The 14926-nt window shown below is 47.3% G+C and overlaps 1 protein-coding gene across 1 annotated transcript in view; it reads right to left on the reverse strand.

Moving 5' to 3' along the window:
* The window catches only part of ptprga (protein tyrosine phosphatase receptor type Ga), a 277028-nt gene that overhangs the window by 19254 nt on the left and 242848 nt on the right, over positions 1-14926 (reverse strand). The window contains exons 9-13 of the mRNA XM_024427029.2: positions 12584-12768; positions 9466-9574; positions 9066-9115; positions 7711-8485; positions 2839-2977 (exon numbers count right to left, since the gene is read on the reverse strand). Coding sequence (XP_024282797.1) covers positions 2839-2977; positions 7711-8485; positions 9066-9115; positions 9466-9574; positions 12584-12768 — 1258 coding nt within the window. The remainder of the gene's footprint in view (positions 1-2838; positions 2978-7710; positions 8486-9065; positions 9116-9465; positions 9575-12583; positions 12769-14926) is intronic.

Below are 14926 nucleotides of genomic sequence, written 5' to 3' on the forward strand. Positions count from 1 at the left end.
ACAATGACAATCCCCCCAAAGTAAACTCAGACGGCAATGGAAACGCGGAACAGGATCAAGGTGTACTTTGAACTCCTCCAGAGCAGGCGAACATTAGCGTAAACACACAGTCACACACACACTCTCACAGCTCCCGCACCTCTCAAAGAGGTTGGGTTAAATGCGGAAGACACATTTCAGTTGAAGGCATCAGTTGTACAACTGACTAGGTATCCCCCTTTCCCTTTCCTCACACACAGTCAGAGTGAAGACTCGTAAAAACACTCTGAGAATCCATTTGTTTTCAGTTTAAGCATACTGTACAGTGTATGTCTGACGTCAAACGATGATCAAGAGGGCAAAGTACACGTAGAAGCACAATTTATGGAGGTGTGTCTGGAAAGACATCTAGCTCTAGACTAAGTACCAACTTCACGGAAGTGAACTGTTCATAAACATATTGCACTGTACGCTTCAGCAAAGAGCTCTAACAGAGATAGCAGCTACAATATGGAAACAATGGAAACAGTAAAAAAAAGAAACTGTTCCTCTCTTTAAACTCCCCAAAGTGAAAGAAAAACTAGCTTACTTATTTCTTCCTCAATGACACCTCTTCAAAAGAGGATATAGGTGAGAACAGGAAAGGGGAGAAATAATCTTCGTAGGAGAGAGGAGCACAGGTCTGAGCTTGAACCAGAGGCTATATAACAAATACAGCGTAAAGTCACAGTCCGTGTGTGTCTATGGTCCTATTCCTACCTGTATTTTATGCAGAGTAGATTGCAGAAACGGGTCATCCTAGAGAGTGAAGAAGAGGAGAGACAGAACAGTCTTTGCCAGCAGCGTCTGCATGCTGCTGCTGAACCAGACCAGCGGACGAAGGAGAAGAGAGGAGGAGTAAAGGGAGGAGAGAAGGGGAGGGCTTCCCTGTCCCCTCTGCTCTAACATTTATATTTGAGTCATTTAGCAGACGCTCTTATCTAGAGAAACTTACAGTAATAGTAAGTGCATACATTTTCATACTGGTCCCCCTTAGGAATCGAACCTACAACCCTGGCGTTGCAAGCACCATGCGCTACCAAGTCACACAGGACCACAAACAAGCCGGAAGAGCAGCGGCCTCTCTTTCTCTCTGTCTAGTAAGAGTTCCTGGATCCTTCCCCAGTAATTCTCTTGTGTGTTTATAGTCAGGCTCAGGGTTGGTTGACCTAATCTCAGACCAGTCATTACCAGGTCATTACTCATTGGCGGGCTTACTGTCCACAGGCAGCCAATGTGGTCCTGGTGGGGGAGGGGTTACATGGCAACATGGGGGTTGAGCCATGAGCTCCACTCCACAATAGGATTAGAATTGCCCAATACTCCCCTCCCATGCCTCAGACACCTGCGACTGCCCAGGAGACCTTGAGCTCAAGCCCCAACCATTCGTCTGTGTATATGTGTGTGTGTGTGTATATGAATCGATATTATATTGTGTCAGATCCCCTGGGCCTCCAGTGTCTGGGGGGATGTCACCATCCAGACGACATCTCTGTAATACCAGGAACTTTATCTCTGCACACACACACACACACACACACACACACACACACACACACACACACACACACACACACACACACACACACACACACACACACACACACACACACACACACACACACACACACACACAGTCATCTGATCTGCAGGACGCACAGAGGTAGGCTCAGTGCCCACTCTGTGCTCAGTTCAACCAGGCTAGGCAGGCTAAACTGAGTCTAAATGCTAGGTTAACCCAACAGCCAGCCTAATCCTCCTTAGCTTGCTGCTGCAGCCATGAGCTCTGCCATATGTTCTCCTCAGAGGCCCCCTACAGGCCAGAGCCCTATGAATCCCACGGGTAAAGGTTGCCCTCCAGGCACAGATCAAGGATGCGCTTAGCCTCCTGAAATCCTACAACCTTAACCATTAGGGTGGAAGCATAAAACTGACCTGAGATCAGTGCCTAGGGGCAGCTTCCTCCTGCTCTGCTGGGTCTCAACAAGGGGCTAATCATTTGGCCATGGCTGTGGACCTTTAACGGAGCCGAGGGTGGTGAGAACCAGAAAGGTCACGGCCCACTCAGAGGAGAGATGGTCTTTGAACCCAGGCTGGCATTAAACGCCTATTTCAAGTGCTATGATGGATGAGCTTTGATGATAAAGGCCTGAGGACAGACATTGCTCTATTCAGCATCATAAGAATCATATCAATCTTACAGTAGGAGATATTGGCTGAAAACTAGTGCTCATAACCTCAATGCTATGTAGATTATGCTTCTTGTGTGACAGTATTTGCAGATGGGAGAGTGTGTATTATGGAATAGTACCTGTTAAATACAAGCTTGCTATTAAATACATTCAAATGTGCATGCTCTCCACTACCCTGGCAGATGCAATACCCACCGGGAGATCTCTGTGTCAGTTTCTCCCAGTGGCTGCTTGGTGTGTGTATTCTCACCCTGACCCCCCCCATGGCTGAGGTTGTTTTGCTCCAGAGTGGAGCTGTGAAGGGGAGCAGATGGCCAGTCATGCCCCTGGGCCTTAACCCATGAAGGGGGCAGCAGGGGTCTACTATAGGGCACTGGTGCTTCAGGGGAGAGCAGGGGAGAGCAGGAACCATAGCCAGCTCACACACTGAGAGACCACAGACAATGCTCTGGGGGCTGTTTGAATTAGCACTGGAGTGTACAAATCTCACAACGTCTGTTAACCAGCGCTGTCTGTAGCATTTCACCCTCCTTCAAACTATATCAACACGATCTGGGGAAACATTCTTCCTGACAGGTTTTATTCAGCTATGTGAGTGTGATGTGTCAGTGTTTGTTATGGTACCCACCTCCAGTAGACGAGCACGGCCAGCAGCAGGCTGAGGCAGACGAAGGTGAGGGCAGAGACCACCATCAGGGGGATGATCCACTCCATCCTGCCCACCCCGGGAGCACCCTGCCGGGTCAGGTTGGACACGCTTGTCCTCTCTGAAGGAGGGGGAGACACAATCAGTCAGAATAACAGCAACATTTACTGGACAATATAGGAATACTGATCCGGAAGTGGAGAGGTAAGGCATGAGGTCAAAGACAAATTTAACTCAGCTTCACAAAGGTACAAAACAAGCCACAAACATTGATGTCTTAAAATTAGCTTGCCATCTTATCAACCAAAGACTTGTTGCTGGCCGATTTACCTTGGTAAAGTGCTGACAACATGATCGGACCAAACGTTTTCCCAGAAACCCCCTCTCTATGTAGACTGGTGTGGTACTATTCCATAATACCCAAAAAAGCTTGTGCTGTGGAACCTTGAGCTGTGCCCAACAAAGAAACAGTAGCCTCTCTTCAAACCGAAATGCTACCAGTGACAATATGTTCCTGTCCTTTCAAAGACAGGTATTCTAAAGTTAGCCACATTACCTGACAAAATCTATCAACATCATCAGCCCCTCAACCTACTGTATCTAGACTGGAGCTTTACACAGACAGAAACAACCCTGGATCACATCCAATAGGCCCACACAGGAGGAAGAAATGTTCACGATGACAAAGATGAATTGATATTGGAAATGTCTAGAACATCAACATGCTACATAGCCAGGATGTCTTACTACCCAGGTGCTCCACCATATCCCATCAATCCTGAGGCTCTAAAGCCACTGAGCACGCCCCCCTCCACGCTGCTCTGCTACCCTACCTACCCAGGGCTAGTTCTCCTGCGGTGCTGTTCCCGGCCCCCATGGCTTCACTCCGCAGCGGGAGCCCGGGCGGTAGCGGTAGTGGCACAGTGGGTGTGGCCCTGGGAAGCAGAGACAACAGCCCCCTGCACTGCAGCACAGCCAGCCGCTACCACAGCTTCTCTCTCTCTCCCCACCATCCACACACACCAGACAGGCAGGAGAACCATGATGTGCTACTGTGCTCTCCTCCGCTCTGCTCTCCCCTGTCTGCCGCTCACGCTAACACGAGTCGTCCGGGAAAAAACACGCCAGCGGAAGTGCACATGGACACACACGGGCACAAACAGCCAGTCACAAACATGCACTGAAGGATACACACACACGCACACACACCAATAGTCTACATGACTCTAGTGACTCTACCCACACACTCACACATACAACACTGACACTCCAACGCTCACACACACTACATACGCTCACGCACACACATGCATATTGATGCCACACAAACACACACAAGCACACACACACCAATGGTCTACATGTCTCTAGTGCCAGGCAGGGAGCTGTTAATGGAGCACAGGGTTTTTTCCCCTGCAGCTGCGGCTCTGCTCTGAGCTCGTGTCACTGGCTCTGAAAGTAGGACAGCACTCAGCCTAAAGAGAACACAGAGGAGGGAGAGAAAAGGGGAAGGAGAGAGAGGAGGAATGGGAAACAACAAGGATGGAGAGAGAAACAGAGGTACAGAGGGAAATACAAGGATGGAGAGAGAAACAGAGGTACAGAGGGAAATACAAGGATGGAGAGAGAAACAGAGGTACAGAGGGAAATACAAGGAAGGAGAGAAAGAGAGGTACAGAGGGAAATACAAGGAAGGAGAGACAAACAGAGGTACAGAGGGAAATACAAGGATGGAGAGAGAAACAGAGGTGCAGAGGGAAATACAAGGAAGGAGATAGAAACAGAGGTGCAGAGGGAAATACAAGGAAGGAGAGAGAAACAGAGGTACAGAGGGAAATACAAGGAAGGAGAGAGAAACAGAGGTACAGAGGGAAATACAAGGATGGAGAGAGAAACAGAGGTACAGAGGGAAATACAAGGATGGAGAGAGAAACAGAGGTACAGAGGGAAATACAAGGATGGAGAGAGAAACAGAGGTACAGAGGGAAATACAAGGATGGAGAGAGAAAGAGAGGTACAGAGGGAAATACAAGGAAGGAGAGACAAACAGAGGTACAGAGGGAAATACAAGGATGGAGAGAGGGAGAGTGAGAAAGACAAAGAAAGAGAGAGAAACAGAGGTACAGAGGGAAATACAAGGATGGAGAGAGGGAGAGTGAGAAAGACAATGAAAGAGACAAACAGAGGTACAGAGGGAAATACAAGGATGGAGAGAGGGAGAGTGAGAAAGACAATGAAAGAGAGAGAAACAGAGGTACAGAGGGAAATACAAGGAAGGAGAGAGGGAGAGTGAGAAAGACAATGAAAGAGACAAACAGAGGTACAGAGGGAAATACAAGGATGGAGAGAGGGAGAGTGAGAAAGACAATGAAAGAGACAAACAGAGGTACAGAGGGAAATACAAGGGAGGAGAGAGGGAGAGTGAGAAAGACAATGAAAGAGAGAGAAACAGAGGTACAGAGGGAAATACAAGGGAGGAGAGAGGGAGAGTGAGAAAGACAATGAAAGAGAGAGAAACAGAGGTACAGAGGGAAATACAAGGGAGGAGAGAGGGAGAGTGAGAAAGACAACGAAAGAGAGAGAAACAGAGGTACAGAGGGAAATACAAGGGAGGAGAGAGGGAGAGTGAGAAAGACAACGAAAGAGAGAGAAACAGAGGTACAGAGGGAAATACAAGGGAGGAGAGAAAGAGAGGGAGACAATGGTAAAGAAACAGAGGTACAGAGGGAAATAAAGAAGGGAGTGGGATAGATGAGAAAGACAATGAAAGAGACAAACAGATACAGAGGAAATACAAGGAAGATGAGGAAGTAGAGAGTGGGAGAGATGAGGAAGAAACAGAGGTACAGGGAAATACAGATGAGGAAGAGGGAGAGTGGGAGAGATGAGGAAGTACAGAGGGAAGATGAGGGAGGAGAGAGGGATAGATGAGAAAGAAGTAGAGAGAAACAGAGGATAGAGAGGAAGTACAGTGGGAGAGATGAGGAAGTGAGAAAGAGTGGGAGAGATGAGGAAACAGAGGTACAGTGGGATAGATGAGGAAGTAGAGAGTGGGATAGATGAGGAAGAAACAGAGGTACAGGGAAGATGAGGAAGGAGAGAGTGGGAGAGATGAGGACAACAAAGAGAGAGAGGGAGAGATACAAGGGAGAGAGGAAGAGAGAGTGGGATAGATGAGGAAGTAGAGAGTGGGATAGATGAGGAAGTAGAGAGTGGGATAGATGAGGAAGTAGAGAGTGGGATAGATGAGGAAGTAGAGAGTGGGATAGATGAGGAAGTAGAGAGTGGGATAGATGAGGAAGTAGAGAGTGGGAGAGATGAGGAAGTAGAGAGTGGGAGAGATGAGGAAGTAGAGAGTGGGATAGATGATGAAGTAGAGAGTGGGATAGATGAGGAAGTAGAGAGTGGGAGAGATGAGGAAGTAGAGAGTGGGATAGATGAGGAAGTAGAGAGTGGGATAGATGAGGAAGTAGAGAGTAGGATAGATGAGGAAGTAGAGAGTGGGATAGATGAGGAAGTAGAGAGTGGGATAGATGAGGAAGTAGAGAGTGGGATAGATGAGGAAGTAGAGAGTGGGATAGATGAGGAAGTAGAGAGTGGGATAGATGAGGAAGTAGAGAGTGGGATAGATGAGGAAGTAGAGAGTGGGATAGATGAGGAAGTAGAGAGTAGGATAGATGAGGAAGTAGAGAGTAGGATAGATGAGGAAGTAGAGAGTGGGATAGATGAGGAAGTAGAGAGCGGGATAGATGAGGAAGTAGAGAGTGGGATAGATGAGGAAGTAGAGAGTGGGAGAGATGAGGAAGTAGAGAGTGGGAGAGATGAGGAAGTAGAGAGTGGGATAGATGAGGAAGTAGAGAGCGGGATAGATGAGGAAGTAGAGAGTAGGATAGATGAGGAAGTAGAGAGTAGGATAGATGAGGAAGTAGAGAGTGGGATAGATGAGGAAGTAGAGAGTGGGCTAGATGCGGAAGTAGAGAGTGGGATAGATGAGGAAGTAGAGAGTGGGAGAGATGAGGAAGTAGAGAGTGGGATAGATGAGAAAGTAGAGAGTGGGAGAGATGAGGAAGTAGAGAGTGGGAGAGATGAGGAAGTAGAGAGTGGGATAGATGAGGAAGTAGAGAGTGGGATAGATGAGGAAGTAGAGAGTGGGATAGATGAGGAAGTAGAGAGTGCGATAGATGAGGAAGTAGAGAGTGGGATAGATGAGGAAGTAGAGAGTGGGATAGATGAGGAAGTAGAGAGTGGGAGAGATGAGGAAGTAGAGAGTGGGAGAGATGAGGAAGTAGAGAGTGGGATAGATGAGGAAGTAGAGAGTGGGATTAATGAGGAAGTAGAGTCGGATTGATGAGGAAGTAGAGAGTGGGAGAGATGAGGAATTAAAGGGAATGGGAAAGAAGGAAGGAGAGAGAGGGGAGAGTCCTATCCTACAGAAAGATGTATCAAACACACATCTTTAAACTGCTGTGGCAGTTTAAATGCTTTAACTGCCCTTACAACAGTCTCTCAGCATGTAGAGAGCTCTCCTGGGCAGATTGTTCACTTTACTGAACGACACACCTACTGTATGACATTCAGTATAACCTACGTGTGTAGGTGTTGATGTGGGTGTAAATGGGTATGTGTGGGTATGAAAAAGCCTCCCAACTGAACCAAGGTGTGTCTAATACAAGGCTGTCATATTCATTTCCACTTTATAGTCATGTTATTAAGAATCCCATACTGATGAAAGGAAAAAGACCACGTGGAGACAGCGAGTGCTATTTGGTCTCGGATCCAACCCTGATGCCCTTTCATTCTTTTACTCAGATTCAAGATTAATTGAAAAGTACCTACTATAATGAGTGTTCTCACCTGTGTGTATGGAGAAAGGCCAGTGGCTCTTGTTCCCTCCTGTGCTAGGTCTGAGAGTTGGGGAGGGGTTGTCTGGGGCGGGGAACTCTGCCAGGTCATTCCCTGGCCCCATGGTAGGGGGCACCACTGTGTCTGTCTCCACCGTGCTCTGTGTGCGTGACACCAACGGGTCCTCCACAGCACTAGAGGGCGTAGTGCTGCAGGTGTTATTCTCCCCTGCTTCTCTTCCTTTCTCTTTAGCAGTCGAGGCTGGGGCGGCCGTGGGCGGCTCCTTCACCACCGTGCTGTTCGTCTGCTTCTCTACCTTGTCCGCCACTGTCACTTTCTTCTCTTTTGTCTCCTTCTCTTTCTCCTCCTCGTCTTCCTCCTTATCCTCCTCTCCTTCCTTCTCTCCCTCCTCTCCCTCACTTTTTGCACCTTTCTCCCTGTCCTCAGCTCCCTCTCCGTTATCTTTGGCTGCGTCAGCACTCTGGCCGGCTGCAGGTTCGGTGGTGGGCTGACGAGGGGGGGCCGTGGTTGGATTCTGTCTGGAGGCGGGGGCTTTGGTCGGCCACACAGAGCTAGGGAAGGAGGAGATGACCCCACCACTGAACCCCAGCCCAGCCAGGAGGGTACTGGTCACCACGGACGCCACCGTCGCCTGGCTACCACTGGAGGACGGGCCAATGCCCGTCGCCATGGAGACGAAGGAGAAAGGGAGGCCGGAGGAGGTCCAGGTGGAGGAGCCGGAGCTGATGGGAGCCATGTCAGCTGAAGAGGCCGGAGAGACGGTGGGCTAGAGAAAGAAACAATAGGCGAAAAGGGATGAGAGGGTAAGAGAAGGAGGGAAAAGAGAGAGAGACACGGCTGAGTTACACAACACCTCACATCATAATGTATCCCTTCCTACTTCCTCTTCCCGGCCCCCGTTGCTTCACTCTGCAGCCGGAGCCCGGGCAGGAGTGGTAGTGGCACAATTGAGGTAGCCCTGGGAAGCAGAGACAACAGCCCCCTGCACTGCAGCACAGCCAACCGCGACCACAGCCTCTCTCTCTCTCTCTCCCCACCATCCACACACACCAGGCAGGCAGGGGAACCATGGTGGAAGAATATTTACATGCCTTATTAATCCATCAGTAATCATGTAAATGTAGAACTGTTTCATCATTTGAAAGGAGAAATAAGTCAAGAACATTATAAGCTATATTCTGCTCAATATTGCGATTTCATTGACATCTGTGGACTGACAAGTAGGCTAATTGAGAGTATCTGAGTCACAATGGATGCATGCTCTCCAGCACAGAGGTTTGATAATGAGACAGTGCTGCTCCCTGCTGGAGAGAGGGAGTACTACAGAGTGTTCACTCAACACTCACCATCCCTGTTTTCACTATCCTTGTTCCTTCAAATATCCTGGTGGTGTTAGCTGAAAGGAGACCATAACATTAAAACGTGTTAACTGATGATAAAACAACATATATTCTCCTGAATAGACAGTGTAATACTGTATTGATTCTAGCTGTGCAACAAATCAACACAGGCATTTAGACAGACAAGAGATATGTGATGAGGAGAAGAGCAGAAACAACTCTGGATCACCAAACAAGACAACAAAGGAACAAAACAAGAGGCAAAGAGATGTGAGATCAATAGAAACTGAGCGATGCAAAGTGATGGAAATACATACAGTTTGTTTTTACAAAAGTGAAAAGAAAAAATGAAGGAAAGAGGGTGATGAGGAGGATGATGACAATGAGGAAGATGAGGAAGAATCACCTCTGAAGAGCATGCTCTGGCTGAAGTCACTGCGCATGTCGCTCATACACACAGCCTGCACCCGGAACAGGTACAGCACGTCAGGAGACACCGGAGTGATGACAGCTTCCTGTAACACACAGAACCAGGGGACCGTCAGCAATACAGAAGAGCACCACACACATCTAGATGTGCACACTGACACTTTCGCATTAAAAGATCAATTGTGTCCCTGTGTTTTTGTCGGGGATCACAGACTGTTTGATCCAGAGAAACAAAAGGAGGATGTGGTTGACACAGTGAGCGTCCATGCTCACACACACATAGTAATCATCTGTGCTCACACACACAGGAGGTGGTATCGTCTGCAGAACACTTCCCCTAAACCCATGTAGCTAGTAGGCTGTCTGCTATACTGGAGGAGTGTATGTACCATAGAAATAAGATAGATTCTATTTCTATGGTGTGTACTCCTACACTTAGGGAGGGTGGCAAGAGCACATAGTAATGCACACCCGCGCACACACACACACACACACACACACACACACACACACACACACACACACACACACACACACACACACACACACACACACACACACACACACACACACACACACACACACACACACACACAGCTATGTCTTACTATACTTGTGAGGACTTTTTGGGGACAAACAATTCAAAATCCTATTTTCCCTTACCCTAAACCTAACCCTAACCACTAACCTGTAACCTTAACCCTAAACCTAACCCTAACCACTAACCTGTAACGTTAACCCTAATTCTAACCCTAACCACTAACCTGTAACCTTAACCCTAAACCTAACCCTAACCACTAACCTGTAACGTTAACCCTAATTCTAACCCTAACCACTAACCTGTAACCTTAACCCTAAACCTAACCCTAACCACTAACCTGTAACGTTAACCCTAATTCTAACCCTAACCACTAACCTGTAACCTTAACCCTAAACCTAACCCTAACCACTAACCTGTAACCTTAACCCTAATTCTAACCCTAACCACTAACCTGTAACCTTAACCCTAAACCTAACCCTAACCACTAACCTGTAACATTAACCCTAATTATAACCCTAACCACTAACCTGTAACCTTAACCCTAAACCTAACCCTAACCACTAACCTGTAACCTTAACCCTAAACCTAACCCTAACCACTAACCTGTAACCTTAACCCTAAACCTAACCCTAACCACTAACCTGTAACCTTAACCCTAAACCTAACCCTAACCACTAACCTGTAACCTTAACCCTAAACCTAACCCTAACCACTAACCTGTAACGTTAACCCTAATTCTAACCCTAATCCCTAAGCCTAAAATAGCCTTTTTACAAGTGAGGACCGGCAAAATGTCTTCACTACTTTAAATTTTAGTTGGTTTAGTTTTTTTGTGTGGACTTCTGGTACTCACAAGTATAGTAAACTGTGTACACACACACTTTGATGAGTTCTGGCTACCTTCCCGGAGAGGTCACACAGCTTAGCCTAGAATTCTGTCGTGGCTAAAAGGATGACATAACACAGCCTGCCCCCAAGACCCCAACACAGCACAGAAGGCATAGGTCACAAAATGAAGGTTAGAGAGTGGTGGGAAAATATACTCTCTTTCTCTCTCTCTCTCTCCCTCTCTCTCTCCCTCTCTCTCTCTCTTCCTCTCTCTCTCACGGTCTCTCTCTCTCTCCTTTCCTTCTTTCTGTAGACAACAAACACTGGATTTACCACAGAGTATTGAGTGGTAAAGATTGTGGCAACACTAGCAAAAATACATAAAACAACCGAAACCCTTTCTAATTAGGACGCAATGTAAATCACCCTGGTTGAATATGGGCGGTAGAGACAGGGCTGAATTACGCGTCACATCGTAATGTATCCTTTCCTATTTCCTCTTTATGGTGTACGCGTTCCAAATCACACGCCTGAACTATCCCCACGGCGGGGAGATGGAGGTCCAATCCACCACTAAATGCATGAGGAATGGCTATTATCATAACTCACATTCTCTGGTGTCCGATCGCCAGGGAGGGCTCGCCGCACAACTAAATCTTACATTAAGTAATGGCGTTTGTTCTCCCCTCAACCACCACCACCTCCTCCCTGATTTATGCATGTTCCGCACAGTTTAATTCAGTTAAGGATGTGTCTGCCCTGTTCCCAGGCGGTTATTACAAGTGGAGAGGGCTGTAAAGACCGACGGCAGGCAGCAGGCAGGAAGGCGGGGCTGGAGCAGGGTTGGAGTGGTTTAGTAGGCTTCTCCATGGATTCTAGCGACAGGTTTCATAAAGCCTGGCTGTACCGGGAGCCCCCTCATGGTGGTGGCCAGGGAACAGACAGAGAATAAACATGGAAATGACTATCTGAAAAGAAAAGGAGGAGAGATGGAGGGAGAAAGAGAGAGAGATTGAGTGGGAGGTAAGTGATGGAGAGAGAGCGAAAAGAGAGAGAGAGAGAGAGAGAGAGAGAGAGAGAGAGAGAGAGAGAGAGAGAGAGAGAGAGAGAGAAAGAAAAGGGAAATATATGGAGATTGAGAGAAATAATCAAAAAGAGTGAGAGAACAGGAAGGAGTGGTGAGAGGAGCGAGAATGGCTGAGACAAGAGAGGCTGTGGTACATGGGGAGATTAGATTCTGTTAATGATGGGCAGCCCTCAAAGAAAAGAACCACCACGTCCCTCCTCTGTTCTCTCCTCCGCTGTCCCTTGTTCTCCCTCCCTCTATCAGCAGGCAGGAATCCCTCCTCATTAAATCCCAGCCCCCAAACGGAACACAATGGCAGGATAGAAAAAGAGCTGTGGGTGTTTAAAATGCCAGTGCCAGGCTCTGATCCTTACATTGGTGTTTCATAATGCAAGTTCCAAGGTCAAGCTACCAAAAGTGTCACTACAGTAGGTCTCCACACGCAGTCTAATATGCAGCCAATTTATCATCATTTTTCAGTCTACCTCACCAGTTTCTGCATTGTCACTGTGTGTGGTAGAGTAATTGGGGTGTGTTAATGTACTCTCACTCATTCACTCACTCTCTTGAAAGTGTGTGTGTGTGCTATAGATGAACTGACCAGTTTGTGTTCACGGTCAGTATCATGTGTGCGCGCGTGTGAGTGTGATGAAAACGGACCAGTTTGTTCTGGCTGTCAGTGACGTGTGTCTCCTCGTAGGACTCATCGTGTTTGGTCCAGCTGTAGGAAATGAGGAAGGAGATGATTGGCGGGTGGTAGGTGAACTCTGGCCGGGTCCATCGCACCACCAGGGCCGTGCGGTTCAGATGCTGCACCTTCATGTTGATGGGAGCACTGCTGCACACTGAGAGAGAGAGAGAGAGAGGGGAGGGAGAGAGAAAGCGAAAGAGAGAGAGTGAGGAAGAGAGGGAGAGAGAGAGGTGAGAAAGACAGGTACAGGGAGGGAGTAGGGGGGATGTGGGAGACAAAAGAGAAGGGAAAAAGAAAGAGGGTCTTACACTGTGGTCCGACACCGATCTGGAGTGTCAGACAAAGGACTGCCGGAGGACAGGAGAACCCACCACACTCGCATGGACACACATATGTATGCATATTCGCCCCTCACACACACATACAGTACGTGTAGGCACTTGAGATCGATGAAAGAGCGAGAGATGCAGTGAACAGAGAGTGAGAGAGATACCGAGGAGAGTGAGAGTGGGGAGTTTGAGGTAGCTCTGTGACTTATGGAGCTGTTCCACCAGACAGCAGCATCCGTCTTAGGGCTAAAACAATACAGGCTCATATATACGTGCCTCCAGGCCTTCCATCTAGGTTTTATATCTCCCTATTCCCTATTTATATGTATGCCTCCATAAATCACATAGTTCATAAGCAGTGTTGTTCCCTCATGTGACCACTAGATGTCTCTGTTTGACCAGCAAACAGAGTGCCGAGTCCTCAGCTCTGCAAGGTTTTGCACGGCGTCAAAGACAGCTCCATGGCTCTGTAGTCTCCATAACAGAGGGGTTCATTACTGGTCATGTCAGAAAGCTGAAAACATCACTTCAATAATCAAACCCTGTTTTATTCACAGGGAAATCTTCCAGAGATCTGCTTTATTTCTCCCAGAAGTCCCTCACCTGAACAGACGTCATTCCACCCATTGAAGACAGACAGACTAGACAAAAGAACCAAATGCTGCCTACATTTCTATCATCAGCTTTATTATTAATAAAAGTCAGAAGATGAATTCAACACACTGTCTAAACAAACAGCCTTGATATGTACGAGTACATTCACTGTTATTGTGGAATGATAAAGCAGGCTCATGAGAATAGCCTGTTATGAGTTGTGTGTGACTAAATTCATTAGTCATAAATAGCAGCAATGCGGTCATCCAATAATATCCTGATGAATAGCGGCTGTGGTTTGGCATTATTAAAGTGATTAGTCTCTCCCCCTGTACTGTCGCCTGGCTGGCTGGCTGAGCCAATGGAACCTGTTTGACCTCCACACACACATGGTGTCCTCTAGATAACACCCAGCTGTGGTGGGTTAGCCTGCACTGTCACTCAGCACGTGTGTGTGTGTGAGAGAGAGTGAGAGTGAGAGAAATAGAAAGACAAGAGAGAAAGGTGAATAGGGGACAGTAGGTAAGGGGGCATCGCTGTGATGAATGGCATAAGAGGATCTCTCCTTCATCCCTCCCAGGCCCCATAGCCCCTCATGACTCCACTCTGATAGCAACAAGATCTCACGATCTCACTTCAGTATTCAACGTTTGTCCAGAGGGGGGTAAATGTCAAAAGTGAACGATTAAATTTAGCGATTCATTCCGACTGGTTAACGTAAGGGTTAAGGTTTGGGATAGGGTGAAGGTTTGGGTGAAGGTCTGGGATAGGGTGAAGGTTTGGGTGAAGGTTTGGGATAGGATTAAAATATATACAGTACTGTGCAAAAGTTAAGCAGGTGTGAAATAATGCTGTAAAGTAGGAATGCTTTCAAAAATAGACATGTTAATAGATTATATTTATTAATTAACAAAAGGCAAAGTGAGTGAACAGAAGAAAAATCTACATCAAATCAATATTTGATATGACCACCCTTTGCCTTCAAAACAGCATCAATTCTTCGAGGTACACTTGCACACAGTTTTGAAGGAACTCGGCAGGTAGGTTGGCCCAAACATCTTGGAGAACTTACCACAGTTCCTCTGTGGATTTAGGCAGCCTCAGTTTCTTCTCTCTCATCATGTAATCCCCGACAGACTCAATGATGTTGAGATCAGGGCTCTGTGGGGGTCATACAAACACTTCCAGGACTCCTTGTTCTTCTTTACACGGAAGATAGTTCTTAATGACTTTCGCTGTATGTTTGGGGTCGTTGTCATGTTGCAGAATAAATTTGGGCCAATCAGATGCCTCCCTGATGGTATTGCATGATGGATAAGTTTCTGACTGTACTTCTCAGCATTGAGGAGACCATTAATTCTGAACAAATCCCCAACTCCATTTGCAGAA

The sequence above is a fragment of the Oncorhynchus tshawytscha genome, linkage group LG07 (assembly GCF_018296145.1).
Source record: "Oncorhynchus tshawytscha isolate Ot180627B linkage group LG07, Otsh_v2.0, whole genome shotgun sequence".
Lineage (NCBI taxonomy): Eukaryota > Metazoa > Chordata > Actinopteri > Salmoniformes > Salmonidae > Oncorhynchus > Oncorhynchus tshawytscha.